The following is a 23,898-nucleotide window of genomic DNA, read 5'->3' on the forward strand; positions in this document are numbered from 1 at the left end:
GCTTAGGGAATCACAAACTGCAACACCTCCTCAAAGAGAGCCAGGAGTGCATCTGCCAGGAATCCTGGAGCTACTCTGGTTCCACAACAGAAAGACTGATACACCAACAAGAAGTATGAAGAACAGACATTGACATCAGACTGGTAATCCCTGAAGATAGATTATAGGCTCTGTCCTTCACTATATATTGGTAAGCAGCCTGTTAAAATGCCTATGTCCGCCCATTAAGTCTCTCACGACTGTGGGCAGACACACTTCTCAGGTGAAAGTCATGCATTCAGCATGGAATATTTCCCTAAAAAGAGTGGTGGTCACATTATGGCACATTGTTTGCACAGGATGACCAAAGATTTGTGTAAAGGCGGCTAGGTTTGAGGGCACCACAACCCTCAAACACCTAAATTCGTTGATTGACTTCCCAAGTTGAAGATAGCATATTATTAATGATCTAGCAGAAACAAGTGGACTAGCACTGGTTAGACATACACCGTCCAAAATTTCTCAGCAATGAAAAGAATCCCATGCTTTCTTGAATCCTTTGACAATTATGTTCTGTTATGCCCTGCAAACAGAGAGCCCAAGAAAACCACTCTGAACTCCAAGCACTACACTTAAATGAGATTCCTACAGACTTACCCTCCACCCAAAGAATCCAGGAGACTCACAGTATGTCTTAAAAACCTTAAGGTTCTGAGAAGTGCCCCATATAGCCAGAGGAGAGCAAATTAAGGTATCATTAGGTATGCAACGTATGTCAGAATCTTCATGAAGTAAGAAACTGAGACTTTCGTGATACGATGACTTGATCTACACGTGAAAGCAACTGCCCTGCAGAAAAAAAAAGTCCTACAGCAAGATTACAATATGATAGGACTATTGATGTGACAAATTAGTTTCCTTAACCTAAGTCCAGGATGGGTGGCTGGACAAAAAAAAATGCCTTTCCCCTATGAAGAACCACATGTTTTACTATTACTCCCATGCCTAATGGTTGATATCTCTTGAAGAAAGCTTCTCTTGAAAAGTTCTAAAAATGGAGGGAAGAAGGGATTAGGCCAGGCAAAGGTGGAAATCTGGTGATTCATGAAAAGTGTGAAAAAAGAAGTTAGGTCAAGTTTCCTATCACCTATCTAGCTGATACTCCTATTCCTAGTTCACCTATCTAGGCTGTGCAATACCAGAGATCTCAAAAGACACTGACAAAACCATGTAAAGAATATGTACTTTTAACCTCATTACTGAAGGAAGCCAGGCTGCATTGTCAGTGTAGAAGTACGTTTATCTCTTCTCCCTTCAAAACATTGAACTTCCTGACAAATACTCATCAAATTTGACAAAAACCAGTGGTTTCAAAGACATTTTCAAACAATTCCATAAAAATAAACTAAGTACAGAGAACATCATTAAATCTGACATTCCATTACCTCTTTCCATTCTCCAGTTTTGTATTTTAAGAGATTTACTCCAAGTTATTGACACTTACCCTTGCTTGAAAATATATGGTGGTAAATGGAATCTTAACACATCCCAGCCAGCGTCTCTCAACACGAGTGCGGATTCCACTTCCTCTTTCAGGATCATCCTATTAAAAAGTTGCCCAACTATAACGCTTTGTATAAAGCCCAAATAACGCTTTGTAAGACAGCTCCGTTTCCTTTAATTCAATCAACAATTTAATCAATGCATTAATAAAAATTCTGTATTGTTTTAATAATTTACTATAAATATCAGTTCAACTACTAGTATGGCAATGATTATTCGGCATGCCTTTCAAGCATGCCAGATGCTGAACAAATACAAGAACATCATGGTCCATGATACAATGTGCTTGCACTTCAGGGTTCAAGTCCTGTACAACCTGTGATGGAGAACTCAAAAATCTGACAAGTAGTCCACAAGAGTCTTCTCAGACAAAGTAAATTAAGCTCTGATCTGCTAATGAAATATTTTACTAGTATTTAAAAAAGCTTTTTGAAGGTAAAATTGTATGAAAATCTAACTAAACCCCGTGGAATGGAAGCACTGTTTTCCTATGTATTACCTATCAGGGATTTCCAAAGCTAGTATGATCAGCCTACAGTTATTTAAAAAAAAAAAAAAAAAAAAAATTCTCTAAAGGCTAGAGTGACATCTGAGTTTCAAGACTGCATCTTTCTTCCCTCTGCTTCATCAAATACCATTTCAGTTTTGAGGACTGAATTCTGTTCTCAGTGAAATGTGTGCATTATTTATTTTGGGGGTTATATTTTCAAGAATGTTGAGTGCTGCTATTTTTGTGCATGCTGAATTGACTGGGAAAGCTTTCACTGGTTTCAACAGGGGAAGGAGTTATGCCAACACTGAGAGCTTACAAAAATTTCTTCTTACTAGTACTTGCAATTTTTATCTCATTCCAAAAAATTAATATATACAACCAAAAGATTTTTTTTTTTCACCAAACAGCTTGTAAAACAGGATGAGACAGAGCATAAAAAGATAGTTAATAAAAACAATACATGAACTGGGATCACTCGTCTGGAATTTAGTAAAAAATTCTGATTAAGAACAACAGAATTCAGATGACAATTCATATGTTGCCTCTCAATTGTACTATCCCCAATTTCATTAACTATCAGTAAAACAGATTACATACACATGTTCAACTCTAGCAGCAGATTATATAGTACAAGCTTGATTTGTACAGACAAAGGTTAACACTATAAAGATTGCTCCCTATAACAATCTTGCAGTATTGACGATATAAAATCATAAGGAATGACAAAATAGAAAAAAAAAGGCACAGAAAGGTGCAAGCTATTACACTGAAAAGTCTTATTCTGTCAGCTTCAAAAAGCTCATAATATTCTGTAATGTACACTATCCTTCAATTAGGAACTCACCTCTACAGCATCATGAAGTACTTCATCAAAAACATTAATGAAGACTTCATCCTTCACTGACTGCAAACTGTGGGTGCTGTAGTCACCATTAGGTGCTCTGAAAAGGTTAAATAAACAAAAAAAGTTATTTGAACAGAACAGGAAAATTTGAATAAATTTGCATGCTCAAATTAAGTTATTATTACTCAGAAATAATTTTATTTCATTTTGCCACACCTAAATGGAAGCTCAAGTTCCTCATTCCAGTTGGGGTTTGGACCCTCTGCTGTTGTTGTCCGGCAGACTGTTCGCTGAAAAGAAACTTCTACAAAAGGACGGACTAAAACCTATAAATGGAAATCAAAACAAAGGAAACAGACCTCTATAAAAATTCATCAGAACATATTAAATTACACATTTTCACGTATTTAGAAAAATAAACATATACTTTGTGGAGATTGGGGTGGTCCAGCCCAGATAAAACTTCAGTACACCTTAAATATTGCACTTCCCAGGCTTCTAAGGATTTATGAAGCTTTTAAAAATATTTTATACGTTAGCATTTCCAAAAGATTATGTGTATTTCAAAATACTTAACCTATTTATATACACCAGCAAAACCACATTTTCTCCTCAGAGTGGGAAAGCTACTAGCTATCTTATCAAAGAAGGTAACTGAAACAGAACATGAGATCCAGACACCAGTGGAAAAAAGTGCACTTGTATCCTCTTACCTGTAATCCAAACAGCCTACTGCTACAATCCTGGTTGTCTCTGAAACTGGCTCCTATTACAGATAAGCAACTTCACACAACAAACCCCTAATGTGATTAAAAATGCCTTAATGGTGCATTTTATTAACATTCAAATGCATAAGCCAGAACCTTTTCTACATTTCAAAAAGCCGTACTTTTGAAGGAAAATAATAAAAAAAGGAAAAAAACCCTGAAGGGCTTCCATCTTCATTCAGAAGGATGCTGACTTAATGTTCTCAATAGTAAGCAAATGTAGTTTCAGTATCAGCTGTTAAGAATGGCTGTGCTGGTTTAGACTAAGAGTGCACTGGGCCCAAAATTCAGGCTGTGAAAATGGCCATCAGATGACACATACAAACAGAGCAGGCATATATGATATTTTCTCCTGTTACTCTTCCAGGCTTCAACTGTTTTCAGATGAAGGACTTTCCTTAGCCTGTAAAGATTTTTCTATTTAGTAACTCCCAATGGTTCGCTCTTCCAAATACTTGTCCAGTACCCACTTCAATGCAAGCAAACCTTTTTAGTCCACAATACATGCAAGCAACTTCTCTGGGCACCTACTAACTTCTGCATGAAGAATCACAATCTTCTGTTTGTTTTGAACCTAACTCCTACCAGCTTCATTTGACAATCAATCACCCTTGTACTGAAAGAGCCAGTAAACAGCCAATCCCTATCCACAATCTCTATATACTCATGATTTTGTGCCTCTCTACCATATTCCTCCTCCCCTACTCACAGTTACTACCATTCTGGCTGAAAAGCCCTACCATTTTTCACTGTACAGCAGCCATTCTGTATTTCTGACATCCTTATCGCCCTTCTCTAAAGCTTTTGCAGCTTTATATCTTTTTCAGATCAAGGAGTGGGCAAGCCAGCCTCGCTAATAAGATACCTTTCTGATGGTAAATGTTACCGCCTGTGGAAAAGAGGAATGCTCACAACTTCACGTAAGAAAATGTTAGTGTTGTAATATACCTGGTTGAATGCCCAGTCTGGGCTATCCGTTGGGCTCTGAGCTGACGGAGAGGCTGCAAACATGTCATTAAAGGACCTTGAAGATTTGGATGGTTGTTGAAGTTTGCTATGAGAGGAAACAGACAACAAGAAGAAAAGACAGAGAACACATTACAAAATATAAATCCCTCACATTCTGTACTAACCATACAGAATTCTGGAAATATTTCTGATATTTTTATGTTATAACTTTAACCTTGGAAAGATATTTATTCGATCAAATAACACAAAAAGAATGCCAGAAAGGGGTAGCAAGTGTATAGCTCTTGTAAGCCTCATTGCAAAAGAGTGCTTTGTGCCTGGAGGCTCTTTTCTGACAAGCTTATCAACCCCAGGCTTTTGTTGGGTTTTTTTGCCTCCCCCATACAATCTCCTTGAGCTACAGGTTTTTCAGTTTAAGGAGATGAATCCCCACAAAATTCATAAACAGTGTGGACTTCATGGTATCCAGGCAAGGCTTCTACGACAAAATTAAACCCATGTGAATATTACACAATTGCCAACCCATGAGTGAAATAAAATAAATGTTAATACATTTATTTTTATAGTGTTTCCAGATAATTTTTTTGTAATAACACCACAGTACAGGTTATAAAAGAATAACTATTCATGGAGAAAGCAGCTCAAAATAAGATACCATATAATGCAAAAAGACTAGGAGGGTTTTTAGTTATTTTTGTAATACTGATAATGAATTGAAATTTTCATCTTTTCCTTCCTGTCAACATGTTTCTAATATGAATTGCTTTTCTCAGTATGAACTTATTTACAGAAACGCAATAGAACCTTTATTATAGTAAAGGTTTAAAACAGTAGAAGATACTAAATTCTGTATGCACAGTAATTGGTCAGCTTGAAAACACCTCCGAGTTAAATGCAAAGTGTATTCATTTTGGGAGAAAGAGAGAACGCTGCATGAATACATTGCTTCTGGAACTGAATCAGAGTGTTCAGAACTCAGGTATCTCTACATGACGCAGCATCACGCAGTGCAGGCATTGCCTTAACGTATGAATGCCTGAAGGTAATGGTCACCTTTAAAATTAGTCAGAGCCAAATTAGGCTCAGGCCATTAACTTAAACAGTTCATGAAGGAGAAGACCAACATGCTACACTCAGGAGGCAGATATAGAATCCCACAATGAAGAACTGGATTTTTTTTTAATACTTATTTTTGGTATTTAATTAAGATATTATGAATTACAATTGCCCTAACAGACTTGCTTAAGGTATAATTCATCTGATATTACCAGAGTTATAATGTTGTCAAAGGTATCTTCTGGACAGTTTTTTCCTCAAGCAGATGAATACAGTTTTTGGCAAAACATTTCTTGAATTTAGCAGTTATTGATATATGATTATATTATTCTACAAACCTACAAACCAGCAGTTCTTTATCATTATTAATAGAAAGATAAGTGTATGTATGTTTTTATCATGAGGATCAAAACAACACACATGGCTGAATTTCAACATTAGTTGCTTCAGCTGTCCTCAAAACAGCTGCAACCAGAAAATGAATCTGTACTGGAAAGAGGCATTTAAACATACCTCATCACTGGTTTTCTCACTGGAATATCATAAGCTCTAATGATGTTCACTAACAGTTTTATGTCTCCATCTGATAAATTCTGTGCTGTGACCTTCTTCCTTTCTTTTCTTCTTGGCTTTAATGGTCGTTTTGGCTCTGCCAGTTTAAAGAGGCTGAGTCCCAAAATACTAATAAACATAAAAGACATATTTAGTCATTTTTGCAGAGAATCCAGCATTCTAGTGTTTCTATGACACACAAGCAAATTATGCACTAACAGAAAAAGGAAATATATGCTCCTGTTAGTGCCATACAAAACTCTGTGAAATGTCAAAACGTTTTAATTGTTTAGGACAACACAATCCAGTTTTGTCTTATATTTCAGAAATTATAACTTAAATGTGCAAAAAAGGTGGTTTTTTTCCCAAAAGTAGGTAAGATACAAATAAGGCAATTAGACAGCTTCAAGACAGATCTAAACTACAGTGCTATAAACAAGGTATCTAGCAGATGACTACAACCACTGTATGGAATAGGCAAAAAAATCTAATTACACAGCTATGTACAACAAACAATACGCTATAGAAAGAAAGCAGAATGAATATGCCACAACATACCCTGGACCCTCAGAACTTATAACCCAAGGCAAAGCAGAACCAAATTAAAAAAACAAAACAAAAAAAAACCAGGAAAAGAATATGTATGTTTTTACACATCATTGACACTAACTGCAGACATTCCAAAATCTACTTTAAAAACTGATAGCCAATGGCATTCTTTCCTTATACATAATAAAAAAAAAAAAAAAATCACACTAATTACTGTTAAAATAACACAAAACCACGAGTTACTGAAATATCTCACGAAGTAGATGCTTTAAACCAATCATGGTGTATTTTAAATTCACTAACCATATAAATTAGCAAATAGAATCCAATATCAGTTAGTATTCATGATAAGAAAGTATCAGTGAAGCATTTGATTTTAAACTTCAAAAGCTGATTATAGTCTCATTCAGATTTTTCCATTCTGTGTTGTGAAAACATGAACTAAAAAAATAGGATGAACTCTTATAAGAGAGCAAGTCTCTGTATCTCCAGCAGATGGGACTGTTTAGATTTATACTGCTGATTGAAAAATCTCTGTCTGTACTTTAAGGGTGTCACATTTATAGGGAACACAAGCAACTTCTACATAAAAGAAAAAATATCTTTCACAACCTGTTTACTTACACAGATTTTAAGTGAGCAACGCTAATTAAGAGTCACCTATGCTGTGATGACTGATAAATGTCAAAATCATTGAGTATGGGATTTGGAACAAAAATTCAAAGAAAGTGCTTAAGTAATAAGACCAATAAGAATTTAAAACAAAAAAGAAGTAATTTCCAAACCCAGTAACATTTCTGAAAGTAAACACCATATGGTGACATCCAGCAACAGCAAACAGAATTTCATGAGAAGTAAAATAAAGAAAATGACTGTTAAAAAAATCTATTGCACATTATTGGCAGGGTATATGCACTGACTCTAAGTGAGTATCACCTATAGAACCAGTAGTAGTATTACTACCTCTGATGCTTGTCTGATATTTGGAAATCATTCAATCTGGCACCAGCTAGGGCTATGCTCAGCTCATCAGATCACAGCCTGATGCATTATATCCTGCTAAATCTTATTTACACACTGTCACATTACTTCTGCCAAACCCAGACTTTTTCCTAAAAAATTTTTTACGCACTTTGTGTATCAATACACTGTACTGGCAGAAGTGTACACAGTGATTGGAAGTTTATATATTATACTAAACACAAAATTGCATCAGAAGTCACATCAATACACTTTGCAAAAAAAAGACCAGAGATGGTTTTACATTATTTTGATAGAACAAGTAAAGATAGTTCCCTTACCCCAGGCTGGGAATCTCCTCTTCATTGACAAGGTCAGAGAGAAGGAAATTGTGTTTTGCTATGAGGAAACGGTTTATGACTGATTCTCGAACCTGTGAATGGGGAGGGAGAGGAGACAAAAGTACATTTCTAATCCAAACCCACTGCAAATATTTGCGTTCTGTCTATTAAACACAAAGAAAATGTCCAAATATACATTCTTTATTTTTTTCCACTGTTAAAAGAGTCACGGTCCAAGGAAAGTTTTCTTTCCATCAGATATTTCTCCAGAACATAATATAAGCTCATTTTACAAATACACTGATTCTCTAGAAACATACTGGCCAGCCAGATATAAGAATGTATGAAAGCATACAATCAGAAAATGAAGTCCTATCCGCTTACAGCTCATGATCAGAAACAATCACAACAATAAATGACACTAACAGACATCTCTTTTCCATGTCTAAATGAAGTTGCAGAAAAGGCTGTAGAGAAATCTGTGTGGTATAAGTTATGGGGAATAAACACAACACATTGGACTGCAGAACAATTGATGAAGCCCATATTACAAGTACAATGATTTCAAATAGATGTTTAAAATCCTTAGTTCCTTTCATTTCTATGCTGAGGTCAGACTGAAGCACAGAGATGAAAGTCCTCCCTCTTCTCCTAGCAACTCTGTGGAAGCAGACTGACAGAGAAGGTTTGTCCTTTTTTCCTACCACTAACGCTACTAATGCCTTTATATACTGTGCTGTTACAAGATCAGTTGCAGAACAGCGACAACAAACAATTTTCTGCAATACATCTCCTTTGTTATTTTAAAAAGTTTTTATTTAAGTTATTGTTATTATATCTTTGTGTTGAAGTGATAGGCATATACAGATTGCATTTCAGAGTGAACTGAATTTCAGTTCTGATGTGAGCAATCTAATTTTCCAGCACATCTGACAATTTATAACAGTGTAAAATATCCAAATATTATTTTTAAAAAGGCTACTTGTATTTAATCTAAAAGAGTGACAAATAAAGGTACCGTAATGTATGTTACTCTGTACTACTGCACTATTACTCAGTGTGCTGCATAAACCATACATTTGAGTACAAACTGAAATACCATGCAAAACATACAGGGCTGACACAGACATGACAGCTTTGTTAAAAATAATTTTATTATCATACTGAATCTGGGCTTTGGCACTTGCCTGGGAGATTTAAACACTCTTCATTGTCTAGATTCTTTTACAAAACATTCTTTCTAACAAACAATTTGTTTTGTCCTGTATCAAATCAACCTAATCATCATATTACATGTTTTGCTGGCTGGCTAGGATTTGATACAATTTTTGCTATTTCCAGTACTGGTAAGAAACTGGTAGCCTTGTTTTGCACTTGCTATTTTGCCAAAATAGTCTGAAATTGCAAACTTCTCGTTGTTATATGACCAATGTTTTCGTATGATGTTTCTCCCTAAGGATTAAAGAGAATGTCATCCTAACAGAATGAACAGACTAGAAAAATAAATTTAATCAAGATAAGGGGGAAAAGATGTTACTCTAATACCACAAAGAAGGTAATGTGATGGAAGATATGCCCTCTGCCTTAGGCTGCAGGACAAGACACTACTCCGTGTATTGCATTAAATGATTTTTAACAGCAGTTAGGGCCACTTTCATGGAGATAATTAAGTTCTTAGCATCACAGCTTACAAGATGGAAAACAGGGAGGAGAGGGACATCAGTGAATACCTGGGACACAACAGTACAAACCTCTGGGACACTGGAGCAAAAAAAAATTTACAGAACTGCTAGAAAAATCCAGAATGGCTGGTCATTTTGAATATTGCATCTTTTTCAATAACATTAAATGAGTCATTCACAAACCTCCACTTGTTCAATTAGACCAGTTTCAGGCCTACCTTGGAATTTTAAAGATGTCTGTACGTCATGTTTAGAGATGAATCAGTTTTTAGTATTCATGGAAATAAAGCATCCAAATATAGAAGCAACATATGGCCTAGAGAAATATGGTGGATCCATATTTTTTGCAGCTTACCTTCTGTAGATAGTTGGCAACAACTGCTCTGTGTGCATCTAGGTAATTTTTGCTGTCAATCACATCCCTCTCTTGCAGTCTCTTCTCATAGTCCTAAAGACATTTACTAGAGTTTGTGATTCGATACATATTTTCAGTGCTTTATTGCATACAAGAAAAATGGCAAATATTTCATTAATATTAATGTATGGATTACAGAAAACCAAAACAGGTGTCAGAGGTTTATAAAGCTATTCTTAATGCTAATGTATACAGCAATAGCATTGCTAAACTTCCATGAATAGAGACAAGAGTTCCATTAAGTTACAAAATTCATGTGGTTTAAATTACTATGAATAACTTGAAGATTTCCCTCTCTTCTTTTAAAGCTGAACTTTGACCTGCTGCTATAAACTGAAATTCCATTTGAACTACTGCAGCTGCAATAGGGATAATCCTTTATAAACAGAAGTGATGCAGTATTCACGGAAGATTACCTGAAATCTGAACTGTGTTTTAATACATGTAACTAGTTTTCATAGTGTCTAACACTGAAAGAAACTCAACTTGTGAAAGAGTTTGTTGAGAAACAGTTACAGAGCTATTTTTAAGTTATACTTAAGAAATAAAGAGATCTAATAGCATAATAAAAATCTCTGTACTTTGTGACAAAGTGAAAGCTCTTTAAGCAGCCAGAGTGCGAAGATTTTGCTTTGCCTGAGGTTTGATAAAGAGTCTGTAGCCTAACCAAGGGGCTGACATGAATACTGGTTACCACCACAAGAAAAGATTTATGAGAAGCACTTGGTCCTTGGGAAGAAGTATGTTGATGGAATATTTTTCAGGGTTGTGGTTACTATTCTGGTAGACTACAATGAAAGCTGTACTGACAGATGCAACTTTTATTCACAAGTTTAGGAAACCATCTCATAAATTAAGAAAAAGCTAGAGCCAACACTCAGCTTCCAAGCAAAACACATAGCCTACAAGTCCAGGGGGTCTCCCAGGACCTGCAGCATAATGGCAGTCTGCAAATCAAGTTGGCTTTAGAACCACAGCTAGTTATGATGTAAAAGCTACTCAGGTAAATTAATCTTCAGGTCATTTTGCTACTGTTTTTACTTAACATCATTTTTTCCTAAGGGTCTGGGAAGCACATTGTGGAAACACGGTGCTTCATTATTTCAACAATAAGTGTTTATCTAACTTCTTCAGTGAATAATAATTATTGTTGAATGACTTCAGATTATTAACAAAATAAAGTAAGAATAGCTCTTCTGAGCCAGAAATCTTAATTTTTGAGCAGCTTTAGTAATGACTAACCTAGAAGTCCAGTAACAGGAGTTGAATGTCTAACTGGCACACGCATATGCATTGCTCCCTTCAGAAGTCTTTTTACTGCAATATGATTTAAGTACCACAAATCATTAACCAGTACTTGTTAACTTTTAGTAAACTGTTGGCATTAAATGAACTTTCAGAAGAAATAGGAAAAGATCATAAACTTCTGATAAAGCAAATACTCAGATACAGACTGACTGGCCCTGACTCTGGTGTTGAACACCAAACTAAAACTCTTCCTATTTGACCCAAGACACTTGTTTTGTTTTATTTCCATAAGTGTATCAAGACATTCTGCTTGCCCATGAGTATGGCACGTCTTGGATTATCAAAATCCTACAGCCCATGCTGCTGGGCTCATTGGTAGAGATGATGGACCCATTTGTCCTCAGGAACAGAAGGAACCAAAAATATAAAGCAAAAGAGGACTTCATAGCAGTACTGCATATTAGTGCTGTACACTGTAAAAAGATTGGAAAGGACAAATAAAACAATCACTTGGGGAAACACCACAGTGGGGAAAAAATTAAGATAATTTCATGGCCTAATTGTGTTGGGTCAGGCTGGGATGGACTGAATTTTCTTCATAACACCTGGTATGGTGCTATGTTTTGAATCTGTGACTCAAATGGTGTTGGTAACACACCACTGTTTAGACTGTTTTTGAGAAGTGCTTGCACAGTGTCAGCACCATTTTTTCCAATTCCCCCCCACCCCCCCAGCAAGTAGGTGGCGGTGTGCAAGAAGTTGAGAGGGGACACAACAAGAACAGCTAACTCAAAATGATCAAAAGGATATTCCATGCCATAAAATGTCATGATCAGCGGTAAAACGGAAAGGAAGGGGATTTTGGGGAAAGTAGCCATTGCTCAAAGACTGGCTAGGATTTGGTCTACATCTGGGAGGTGGCAAGTGCCTTTACATCACTTGTTTTTTGTTTGTTTTTTCTTTCTTCTTTCTCTTTCCTTTGCTTATAAAACTGTCTCAACCCCTGAGTTTTCTTGCTTTTGCTCTACCTATTCTCTCCCCTGTCCAAAGTGGAAGGGAAAGGGAAAGTGAACAAGCATCTGTGTGGTGCTTAGCTGCCTACCATAGTTAACCAACAGCAAGAAAATTCCATTATCAGATTTAGGTATGACTACAGAATTTGTCATTTAGGAATAGCGATAGGATATAGATTGAAAATATCACTGTCAACTAATGGAATGCAGTTATTCCTGGTTAGGATAACCTGAGGAAGTATGGGTTTGAATGGACTGAATGGACCACTTGCTGGGCTGAAAACAGGAAGGACAACTGAGCTCTAACTGTAAGGAACAATAGCTCAATGTACAGTTGGTGTCCTCTAACTAGCAAAGTACCCCGGGATTGATTATAGGGCCAATATTACTCAGTATCTTCACCAGTGACCTGGACGAGGAGACACAATACACTGCCAGCAACTTAGCCGACAATACTTGATTAGGAAGAGTGATTAATACAATACATCTGAACCACAATTCAGACGGCTCTTGATAATTGAAGACTGTGACAACTGAGGTCTCAATGAAGAAAATTCTGTATTGATGGTGGAGTGATTTCATGTGCTGGCTGGCACAGACTGGAAAGCAACCAGTAGAATAACAACCATATTCAAAAAAATCTGGAGGTTATGGTTTAATGACAACCAATGATGTGTTCTTTTGGCAAAAGGCAAACCACAGGCTACATTAGGAGTAGCATGGCCTATGAAAGGAAATGACTAGCCCCTCCAACCTGGCACTTGTGAGGGCATACCTGAAATATTGTGTCCAATTTGGGGCTGCCAGTTCAAGAAGCATTTGGAAACTGGATGGGGTCCACTAAAGGACTACTAAGACAGTCAGAGGCCTAGAGTACATGACCTACAAGAAGAGATCAGAATCTTAGAGTAATGTAGGTCGGAAGAGACTTCTAGGGGTCATCTGATCTAAACCCTCACTCAAAGCAGGAACAACTCCAATCAGGATGCTCATGGCCTTTGCCAGTTGAATTTTCAGTATCTCGACATGACAATTCTACAAACTTGCTGGACAACGTGTTCTAGAATTCTTTGCGAAAAATGTTTTCATTATATCTAACTGGAATTTCTCTTGGAGTAACTTGTGTCTATCATCATCTTGCCTCCAAGATGAGTCTTGCTCCGTTTTCTCTGCACCATCTCACTAGGTACCTGAAGGAAGCAGTAAGATATCCCCTTAGCCTTGCCTGCTTAGGCCAAAACAAACTTAGTCCTTTCAGCCTCTCCTTGTATGTCATGTGCTCCAGCTCTGTAGATATTCTTGTAGCTCTGTGCTGGACTTGCTCCCGTATTTCAGTGTCTTTCTTGAACGGGACAAGGTGTTCAACTTAATTAGTCTGCTGAGGAAGTGACTAATGAGTAATCCAGTATCTGCCCACAACTATTTCAGGGGCAGTTACAAAGAAGAGTGAGCCAAACTCATCTCTGTAGTTCCAGACAATATAACAAGGGAAAACAGCTATTAAATACAATTTGGAAGGCTCAAATTGGACATGAATACTTTTTTTTTTTTTTTTTTAATCACTGGAAGGATAGTGCAGTACTGGAACAGGTTATCCAGAAAGGCCATGGAATCTCCCATTTAGAGGTTTTCAAGACTTGGCTAGACAAATACACAGCTGACCTAATCTAGTGCTGGCAACAGTCCCACCAATTCAGTGGAAAGCAGGACTAGATGACCTCCAGACAATATTTTCCAAACAATATTTCCATGATTCTATGGATTTTCAGACTTCTTTGCCAAATAGCTAGTAAACCAACTAGGAACAATACCACTTTAAACTTAGTTTTGAAGATCATGTCGTATAAAATGAACTTGGAATGGGTGATCATGGGTTTATCCAATTTATCCTTAATGGGGAAAAAAAAAAAAAATCAAATAAAACAACTCAAACTATGGTTTTCAATTTTGAATGATAACATGAAATGAACAAAGTTAGTCTGTAAAATCAACTGGATCAGAAATGTTTATCAAAGATGTAGCACATCTTTAAATAAAAGATACAAAACTAAACTAAAATTTAAAAAGGAAAAATATTTATCGCAAAGAGCCAGACATGATTGAATTAATAAATACCTTTTTAAAAAGATATAATCCAAAAGAAATGGTAGGAAGGAATTTTTCAAAGAAATTTATGTAAGAAGAAGTAGGGATAAAGCAGCAGTTGCCAGAATCCGAGATGATTCTGATCCTGCTAAGGCAATGAACACACTAAAATGCTCCTTAGCTACACAAATCGCTAAAGAACAAAAGAATGCATGACTTAACACTAATAATGGAGTTAAGATTAAAAATAATTGAAGTATGACCCAAATAAAAAATGCACACATTGCATTTCAGTAAGGTAATTAACAGACAGGCAAGGACAGGGTAAACTAATTGCAACAATGTACTAAAACAGAAATAACTGCAACACAGGCTGTAACAAAACATAAAAAGGTTTTAATTCTCATTACAGTCATTGCTTCCAGCAGTGTCCACAGAAAGGGCTCAAAAGTTAATAAGCCTAAGCCTGAATTATCTTTGCATTACCTTTCTATATTTGAAATCACTTAAAAAAAGAAAAGTCTCTTACCTTTAAAAAAACCTATCTTAGCACATTTGTGCCTACAGCAGTTGCTGTGTTTTATTTTTCTCCTTCCACAGTATAGCTGTGGAAATATTGCGTTGGAGGGAAGCTATCTTAATTAGATTAAAATAACACTATAAAAGACGCAGGAATAAAATTCTGATTTTTTTACACGTCAGCATAGCTGTACATTCTTTAAGGGACCAACTGACTTAATTGCAAGTCAAATATTATTAGCATTAAAATTAGAAAAGAAATATTTCAGATAAAATTCTACCTGGAAGATTTTCTCACTGATTTCTCGTTCATGTAAAGGGACTTGCTTATAGTTTCGGAACTCTGCCACCTCCCCATTTCTGAGCTGCAAGAGACGGAATCTCTTTGATCTATTAAATTCCTCATCAGAAACAAAATTAAATTCTTGCTGCAACTGTTCCAATCTGAAGAAATCAGGAACATGTGCCTCTCCACTTGTAGCAACCTATATTAGTCAAAAAAACCCCAAAGTGACAAAAGTCTATAAAATAACTTTTGTTAAGTCTTACATGCATATTGCAAGGATGTTCATTTTAAGCAAAAGCAATTGAGATGGATCAGACTGAAACATTAAGTGTTTTAAAGTAGGTTTTTGTTGAGTGAAGTATATGAGATTATACATTTAAGAATACAATAAGATTCTATTTCTTTGTAGCATAAACAAAACATTAAAGAGTAGGAAAACTATAACATAGCAGAGTAACCTAGGAAGCTGTACTGTAAAGACGATTCATTTACACAACTTCAGCTATGTAAATAGCTCCTCAATTTGATGTTTAGAAAAGTTGCAACTTCTACAACACACTAGATCTCTTTGTGCAATTGTCACTAATGAGCAACTTCCTGTTTAATACCATAGAAGTACACTGGGAATACCCCTGCCCTTTAAGGAAACAACAAACTCAAAATCCATTTTTTTTTTAAAATGTATAAATTAATCAGTTTGCATATTCTCTTATACCTATTTTTCACCACTAGAATACTGCTGAATGGATTAATAAATCATACTTATTAGTAAATCATTAACCCACTACTAAATAGATTAATAAATAATTTTTTTAGTAGACATTTTGCTTCTTAACACTCACACAAGTGCATCCATCACAAATTCAAATACTACTATACTCCCTCTCTGGCATGCATGCAGATTGCTGGAGAAGGTACTGGTGACTAGGTGTTTCACAGCTCCATTAGCCCTACAGCTCTCAAAAAGCCACTTACCATGATCAGCTGCATCAGAGCTGCATTGTTTGGGTCATTTGGATCAAGTTTTGCTTCCGCTGCCCACTTAGCTAGTTTCTTCATGTCAGTTAAGCCTGATGTGCCAATGGATGCAATAGCATCAATATTTTTTAAAGCACTAAAAAGACAAAATTGACAGAACTTATACCTAAAACACATATGACTTAGCAACATAAAAAAGTATTTAAAACAATCTTAGAAAAAACCAAAAAGGTCCCCACAACCTGAATAGTAAATTCCACTACACAATTCTTAGTTGGAGCTATGCAACTGACAGAATGATGAATTGCAAAGGAAAGTGAAGGGGAAATATGAAGGAACTGGTGGAAGAGAACTTTTATACAAGGTAATAAGGTGCTTATTGATACATTTATGATACACCTACACTATTCCATGTTGCTGATTACTAGGAAGTAAGATGATAAATTGCCTCACAGCATGAAAGTTAACATAAAAGTTTTGACAATCCATATAGAAAAGAACTTCTCAGATGTACATTCCTTACTTGTGCTATGCCTTAAATCCTGTCTTTGACCTGTCTCCAGGATGGTGCTCTCAGACCTGCATTGTAGCCTTGGTCTCTGCCCCCTTCCCTGTTGTTTCTGGATAGACCCTGGGGCCCGATTCATCCCCTTGCCACATCTGGGATTGCTGCCAGTGCCCTGCTCTGCCTGTTACGTTCAGCTCCTGTAAGACTGCATGTTGGCTGGTGAGGACAGTGCCTGTGCTGGGACACCCTTGCAGCTTTCTCCCTTGTGGTGCAGCCCTGCTTTTGGTCCTCCCTGACACTACAACTCCCAGCCGCACTCCTTACTCTTTGGATGCTCCTGCTCACTTTCTTGTATTCACAGTAGGCAAGGAAGTATGGTAGGTAGTCTGCAGGCCATTTGTACACTGACTTGCCGGCCAGGCTTCTGGCATCTTCTCACAAAAGCCACCTCTGAAGCCCCACTGCTACCAAAACCTTGCCATGTAAACCCAGTACACCAGGACATGCGTGTTATTAGCCAAAGACCACAGAAGGTGGATGTTGCCCCTTCTCTTGTTAGGCGTGCTAATTTGAGTCTTTGTTCTCTACTTATCTGAATATTTTCAAGAAAGCTTTAAGAACTTACGGATCTTTCTTGCACTTGGTTAGAATCAGTCAAATATCCAGCAGTTACTGGAGCAGCAGATAAAGTGGTAACATCAAGGTTGAACCTTTAGGCACCACTCTTGAACAAATGCACACTGAATCACAATGTGCTAAAAAGCTAATAGGCAGCAATAACTAACTTTAGGCATGAAAATCCCGTCTCTGACTTTCACAACAATGGAAAGTCACAGAGGGCTGTTCATCTCTAGAGGGTGATTCAAAGAGTGTTTCACAGCTAACTTCCTTCTGAAATTCCCCATTTTTCCATTTACTACAGTGATTAGTCTCCTGAGTTTAAAGTTAGCTTTTGGGAATGCATCCTTACGTTTTAATCTCATGCTATTCTATTCTCATTGAAGTCAGCAGGTTATTCATATGCTGATCAGGAAATTACTCCAACGGCTGCAGCTTGGGTCAAAAATAGTAACAGAGTAATTTGGATGCCAGTGTCTAGCCTTTAAATAAATAAAAATCTGACAATCTAATCAGCTGGAGCAGGTACTTGCTCAGTATTAATAAATATGGGAAAACTCTTAAGGCTTTACAGTGAAGTTACCTGAGGACATTACAAAAGCAGACTTTAGGTATCATCTCCTTGACTTTATTGGAATTATATAAAAGCAACAAAATGGACAAATAATCTACAATATCCAACTGGCTGCCACAAGGCAAATTAGATTGTTTTGAATGGAATAATATACTCATTTCTGCAGGTCAACAGGCTTCTGATGGAGAAAAATCACGAAAGACTATTATCTTGGAATGTTCTGACAGATGAGAATTTTTCACTGATTGATTCACTAACAGTGTCAAGCCCCCACACTAACTTCTACTGCTTTCATAGTGTAATTTTTGTCATTTATTACAGAAAAGGCATTTAAAGCATGTGTCCCAATAGCCTCCCCAAATGCACTTCAGGTATGAAAGAGCTGGAGCTTCTGTTCTTAGAAGAATGGTTACAGGGAAGTTCCTTGCCAATATATAAATCTTCTATTAGAAAATTATAAAAGTGAATTAATCAGCTTGAGTTTAACTTTAATATTGTCTATAAATAATATACTAAAAGATAAAATTTCTACCTAAAATCTATTTACCAAAAAGGTGTACCCTGACCTATCTGCAGGGGGTTACAGCGCAAAGTAAAATATCTAAACTTAAGGAAAAATATTATGAAAATTCTTGATTATGAAAGTCTATTTTTTTAAAATACTAGTATTATCAGTTTCCCATGAATCACTGAAAATTTGTATCGTATTACCTTGGAATGCCTGTGTTTTGCTGAGATACTGGAGGAATTAAGGGGATTCCTTTTTCTCCAACTGCCCAAGAGACACTATTGGATACTTTCCCAGAGGTCATTAAAGTCATTTTGTTGCTACCATCAGCTTCAAATGAGAAGGACACACCTATCAAGGGGGAAAAAAAACCCATATTAGTATATTTATGCATTCAAACTCAGTGTCTAAATATCTTTACAAATACTTCCTGAAAATAACTAGTCAAATAATCTGTGCCTTTATATAAATGGGGTAATGTGAAACAACTTGATTCTGCTGCATGCGGTGGGGAAGGACTCTGGTCTGCAAAAGGAGTGAAAGATTCCACTCCACCAAGCCACAGAAAGGCTTTCCATTTGGGTTGGAAGGAAAGGCTATGCCTTGAAAGCCATGCCAAAGGCTTTTTTTTCCTTCACAGGTGCACACTATTTAGTATTTCTGGTAGTTTTCAGATTCAGCATACTGTTATTAATGAAACAGAAATTCAGTCAAAAGAATTACGTATGACTGAAAAGTCAGTCCTAAAGCTTTGTGACGCACAATTGTATATACAATTATCATGGTCAATGACATTTACACACACATTTGTTGTAATGATTTTTTTACCACATTTCTTTCCTCCACAGCTTTTTATCTATTTTTCTGCTCTAGCTTGACCTGTATTTCATATATGGCAAATTTATGCAAGTCAGTCATCTCATAATGCTGTTCAAACTTACTATATAAACTTGAAAGTTCCATATGCTACTATGTATTATTCTTGTTTCTCCTTTTTCTCTCTCTCCCTTGTTTTATCTTTCTAAAGTCCCAGGGATAAAATGTGTTGCAGGATGTCAACAAAGCAAATAGGAAAACAAAAAATGACTCTGCATATACACTTATACAGCCAGTTGTTCAGTGGTTTAAAACATTAAAATCACTGGAGCTATACTGATTAATACCATCTGCTTGCTCTGCAGTGTCAGAGGCTTGATTATTTACATTCTAAAGAAAACCCCAAACACCTTCTATAGCTAGTAGAGCTCCACTAATACAAGCCAAATAATAAACACACGCATTTTTATTATATACATCTTAAAATTAGTAAGAGACAGAAATTCCACAGCAAACTTTAATAATAAGAATCATGACTATTTTATAAGATTCAGTTACAGAAGCCGTAAACGCTCTAATAGAATTTACTCTGAAACTTATGCCAGCCTTTTCCTGCTACATGGTTTCAGCAAAATGAGAAATGCTGAACTGAGAAAGACTGAAAGTCCCTACCACTCCCAACTCCTTCATGGTCCAACATCACACGCTGATTGCTGCTGAACTCTATTTCTTCCATAGGAGCACTGCCTGTCAGAACTGTAGTCTCAGGAACAGGTATGAACACTTCAGCCAACAAGGTAGTACTGCTCATACCCATTGTTTCATATATCTAGAAAAAAAAACACATGGTGACAGACATAGTAAAAAATTTAGACATGTATTCATGAGAAGTTGAAAACATATTGTAGGGTATTTGGACAAAAGGTTTTACTATGACTTAATCATGAAATAATTAATTTAAGCCAATTGTATTAATTTACTTTCTAAAATATCCAATTAGCAGACATTTCAGCTACCAGCAGCTAACTTGGTCTGAATTCTTCTTAAAAGTATATCTTCCTCACCTTTATAATGCACCTGAGAATAGTACAAAAAACTCTAGGCTTTAAAAACATCGTTGTACAATATGCAACTGCTTGTGACAGTCACTGGCATCAGGTGAAGATGCCAGAGGGATTCTGCCTCACTAATTCTCGCTTACCACGAAAGGCAGGGTAAGGCACACAGTCCCCATTCTGGCAGTACTGAAGACCACTTCCTTCTTTGCTGGCCAGTTGCAGGCTCAGGGTGACATGAGTGATTTCTCCATTGCGTTTTTAACCCAAGATGATGGCACTCCTTTTCCCTTTCAATTTGTGCGTTACATAAATGGAGCAGGCGAGGGCTATACAACCTCCCCTGAACTACCAGTGATAAGTTACCTAACAGGCAAAGTCATCTAACAGGAGAAGTAGGACCCTGACTGTGTTCCTTCTAAAAATATATTGTATTGATTCTGAAAATTATTCATGTGACTCATTCATTAATTCATACTTGGAATGGGGGTGTTGGTGGTTTGACTTCATTGCACTGCTGGTCAAATCAAGTGCAGTTATGGACATTACTAGCAATGAATTTTTTTCTTATCCCACTCCAGCAAACATTATGATGATTTTACTGTGTGGACAATAATGTTTTAAGATGACCATTTTGGCAAGTTTACCAGCAACATAAATTAGTTTTTCTAAAATTAAGAGGCTGCTCTATGAACATATTTAATCACGTGTCCCAAATATTTAATTTTCCCCCATGCAGCCCATAGTCATGTTATAAATAAAACACACACACACATATATATAAAAAACATATACATATATATATAAAAAGCACAAGCACCAAAATTTAGCAGCAAAGTTAAAAGTTTGTGGCTGGAGAAGCATGGAAGGGGTATGAAACTGATGATTTACAAAGGGTCTTTCACAGGTTTTTCAGTCTTTACAACACTACCATAGAGCAAAATACGAGTATTACAGGAGTAATTACATTTTATATTATCTTTTAAAAAGTTACTATGATAAATCATTATCTACCTGTAGTTTCAAACTCTCTGGCCAATTGAATATTTGTAAATTGAAAATCTGTCCAAAGTGAACTCTGAAATCTGAACTTATTGGTCGGGTAACAGTCCTTGATACTTCTTTGGCGTTGAAAAGGACTTTTATAAATGCTGAGCGCTTCTTCACATCTTCTCGTCGCAAAACTTCTGCTCTGTAAATGTGTCAAACAAGCTGTCATATCATTTTTAGTAACATTTTTATTCTTTGGTTATTTTTAATGAGAATCTGATTCCTCAAGGGGAAACAGAAGTCACTTAATTAAAGATGGTATTCTTCTAGAAGTGTCACTACACAGGAATGACTTTAAAACTTTTATTTTCTTATGAATATAAAATGATGTAAAAATGAACAGGTCAAATTGTAGATCCACTAAAGCCACGTCCATATAAAAGGAGTTATTCAGGGAAACAAAATTCCCTTCTACTCCCTTCCTCCAAAGCACAACAAATGATATCAAATTGCATTAAGGTTTTAAAGTTTTTAGTCATTGGGAATAGAACAGCCAAGCAATATTCCTTCCTGAGGCTATTTGCTGAACAAGTACGAAACAAGGCAGTTTTTAAGTAACTAAAATCTGCTAGACGTATGTTAAATTGCCTGTGTAAATGTGGAAAGTAACACAAACAAGTAAATTTATTTATTTTATGCACAGTGAAATCTCTGGTTTACTACACAATTTCTTTATTTTCCCTTTGTTGACTACAGCACAGACCTGGTATAAAGGACTAGCTAGTGAAAGTAGTACTGCCAGAAGTGACCTAGACGCTACACGGAAAAACTTCTTTATATGCACACTGCTCTTCTATGCAGATGCTCAAGGAACATCAGAAGGTTCAAAGGGAATGTGTAGACATGCATTGTCCAAGCCCACTATATACAAGGTTATATGTGACTTGAAAATAAATAAAGTTCCATCAGCTTCAGAAGCAGAATTTTTATCAGTAGGCTCAACAGAATGTTGAGCACATGCTTCTGAAGTTGTATAAACAAGCAATTAATAAATAACAGCAGAAAATCACAAAGTAATTTGCAGGCCAACATTTATCTTACCGAGGACACAGCTCAGTTGGAGTTACGCTTCCTGACAGGACCAGTTCAGGAATTAGAGCAGGCTCTCCAGGTTTCCTTCTGCAGTTGTCAGCTTTTTCTCTAACCTGCTGCTCTATTTCCAGGCTATTGGCCATTTTAGGTGGGATGGGTTTTACACGTTCCTCACCAAGATCACAATCTTCTACTGATTCTTCTTCTTCATGAATGTCTTTTTTCTTCTTTTTCTTTTTGGACTTCTGCATATAAAAATAATAATATTTTCCTGAACTTGTTTCAACCAGTAGAGTTTTTTTTCTCTTGTCCTCTTGATTCGCAAGTGATAAACATGTATGAGAAATGACTGTATAATTTTAAAAACACCACACACAAAAATAAGATTTCTTTCATTCTATAGTACTGCTTCAGATTCAGAATTCAGCAATGCATTCCATTCATATGCTTCAAAAACATAATGTGCTTCAAACAAAACACTTATCTAATCTTCCAAACCAACTTATAAAATAAACATGTTTCTTGAACACTCTGGCTAGCAGCTGACTCCTCATTTAGCCTGAGTTACCATGTGCATTCTGTTAGGATTGACAGAAGGTTACTCAACCAGTAGACACAGTTCTCTGAGATGTATTTTCTGCATACACATTGACAAAGTGAATGCACTTGTGCCACAAACTCTGGAGCACAAGCTTTTTAACTTAGCAGTATCTTTACCATGAACAGAATGACCCCCTCCCTTCCTCTATGCCAAACACAAGGATAAACAAAGAGAACACCACATGCCTTTCAGCATCTCCTAAACTGCAGAACTCTAGCGTTCATGTGCATGTTCAGCTTTAAACAACTGCAAGCAAGTTCCTCTTTCTGCAGACTTCCAGATTACCTGGAAATACAGCTTGCTGGGAAGCACCAGCCAGTTCATGATTTAAGACACCATAAGCAAAAGAGAAGAAAGTGAGGAAAGCAAACAGTTTCTCCTAACTGAAGTATTTAGCCAAACAACTTGTTCACATATTTTTATTAATAAATAATCTTTCTTCCTTAGCCTAATTTTATGTTACCCTTCTTGTTCTTTTATTTCCTTTTAAATTTATCTAGTCTTTTCTACCTCTAGTGTCTTCCTTAGATTCACGTGATCTGTGCTAGTAAGACACCAACAGCAGTGATTAACCAAAAAAGTACTTTGCATAAAATAAAGCACTTCTGGGCATGAAAGGAAGGTCTGTGTACTACATTTCACTCTAAAAGGAATGAACCACAATCATCTCAGTCTCAAGACAGTTTGTGACTAACACAATAAAAAGATGCTGAGAGCAGCTTTGGCTGGAACCACCCACCACAGTATTTGTGAAGGTGTAACTGGCTAGAGATAGACGAACAGTTCCCATTAGGATCAATGCCCAAGCCTATCTGCCTTCTTTTTAAGGTTTACATT

General features: G+C 36.5%; 1 protein-coding gene across 6 annotated transcripts in view; it reads right to left on the bottom strand.

The window, feature by feature from the left end:
- Positions 1 to 23,898, bottom strand: part of CC2D2A (coiled-coil and C2 domain containing 2A) — a 64,483-nt gene that overhangs the window by 13,792 nt on the left and 26,793 nt on the right. For 4 of the 6 annotated variants that reach the window (XM_052780449.1, XM_052780447.1, XM_052780445.1 and 1 more), the window contains 14 exons: positions 22,470 to 22,705; positions 21,393 to 21,570; positions 19,996 to 20,152; positions 18,711 to 18,858; positions 16,297 to 16,435; positions 15,317 to 15,520; positions 10,111 to 10,203; positions 8,074 to 8,165; positions 6,782 to 6,796; positions 6,185 to 6,352; positions 4,595 to 4,700; positions 3,096 to 3,205; positions 2,880 to 2,976; positions 1,484 to 1,582 (listed from right to left, as the gene is read on the bottom strand). In XM_052780449.1, coding sequence (XP_052636409.1) covers positions 1,484 to 1,582; positions 2,880 to 2,976; positions 3,096 to 3,205; positions 4,595 to 4,700; positions 6,185 to 6,352; positions 6,782 to 6,796; positions 8,074 to 8,165; positions 10,111 to 10,203; positions 15,317 to 15,520; positions 16,297 to 16,435; positions 18,711 to 18,858; positions 19,996 to 20,152; positions 21,393 to 21,570; positions 22,470 to 22,705 — 1,842 coding nt within the window. The remainder of the gene's footprint in view (positions 1 to 1,483; positions 1,583 to 2,879; positions 2,977 to 3,095; positions 3,206 to 4,594; positions 4,701 to 6,184; positions 6,353 to 6,781; positions 6,797 to 8,073; positions 8,166 to 10,110; positions 10,204 to 15,316; positions 15,521 to 16,296; positions 16,436 to 18,710; positions 18,859 to 19,995; positions 20,153 to 21,392; positions 21,571 to 22,469; positions 22,706 to 23,898) is intronic. The other 2 variants (XM_052780448.1, XM_052780446.1) reach the window with 1 other exon arrangement.

The sequence above is a fragment of the Harpia harpyja genome, chromosome 2 (assembly GCF_026419915.1).
Source record: "Harpia harpyja isolate bHarHar1 chromosome 2, bHarHar1 primary haplotype, whole genome shotgun sequence".
Classification (NCBI taxonomy): domain Eukaryota; kingdom Metazoa; phylum Chordata; class Aves; order Accipitriformes; family Accipitridae; genus Harpia; species Harpia harpyja.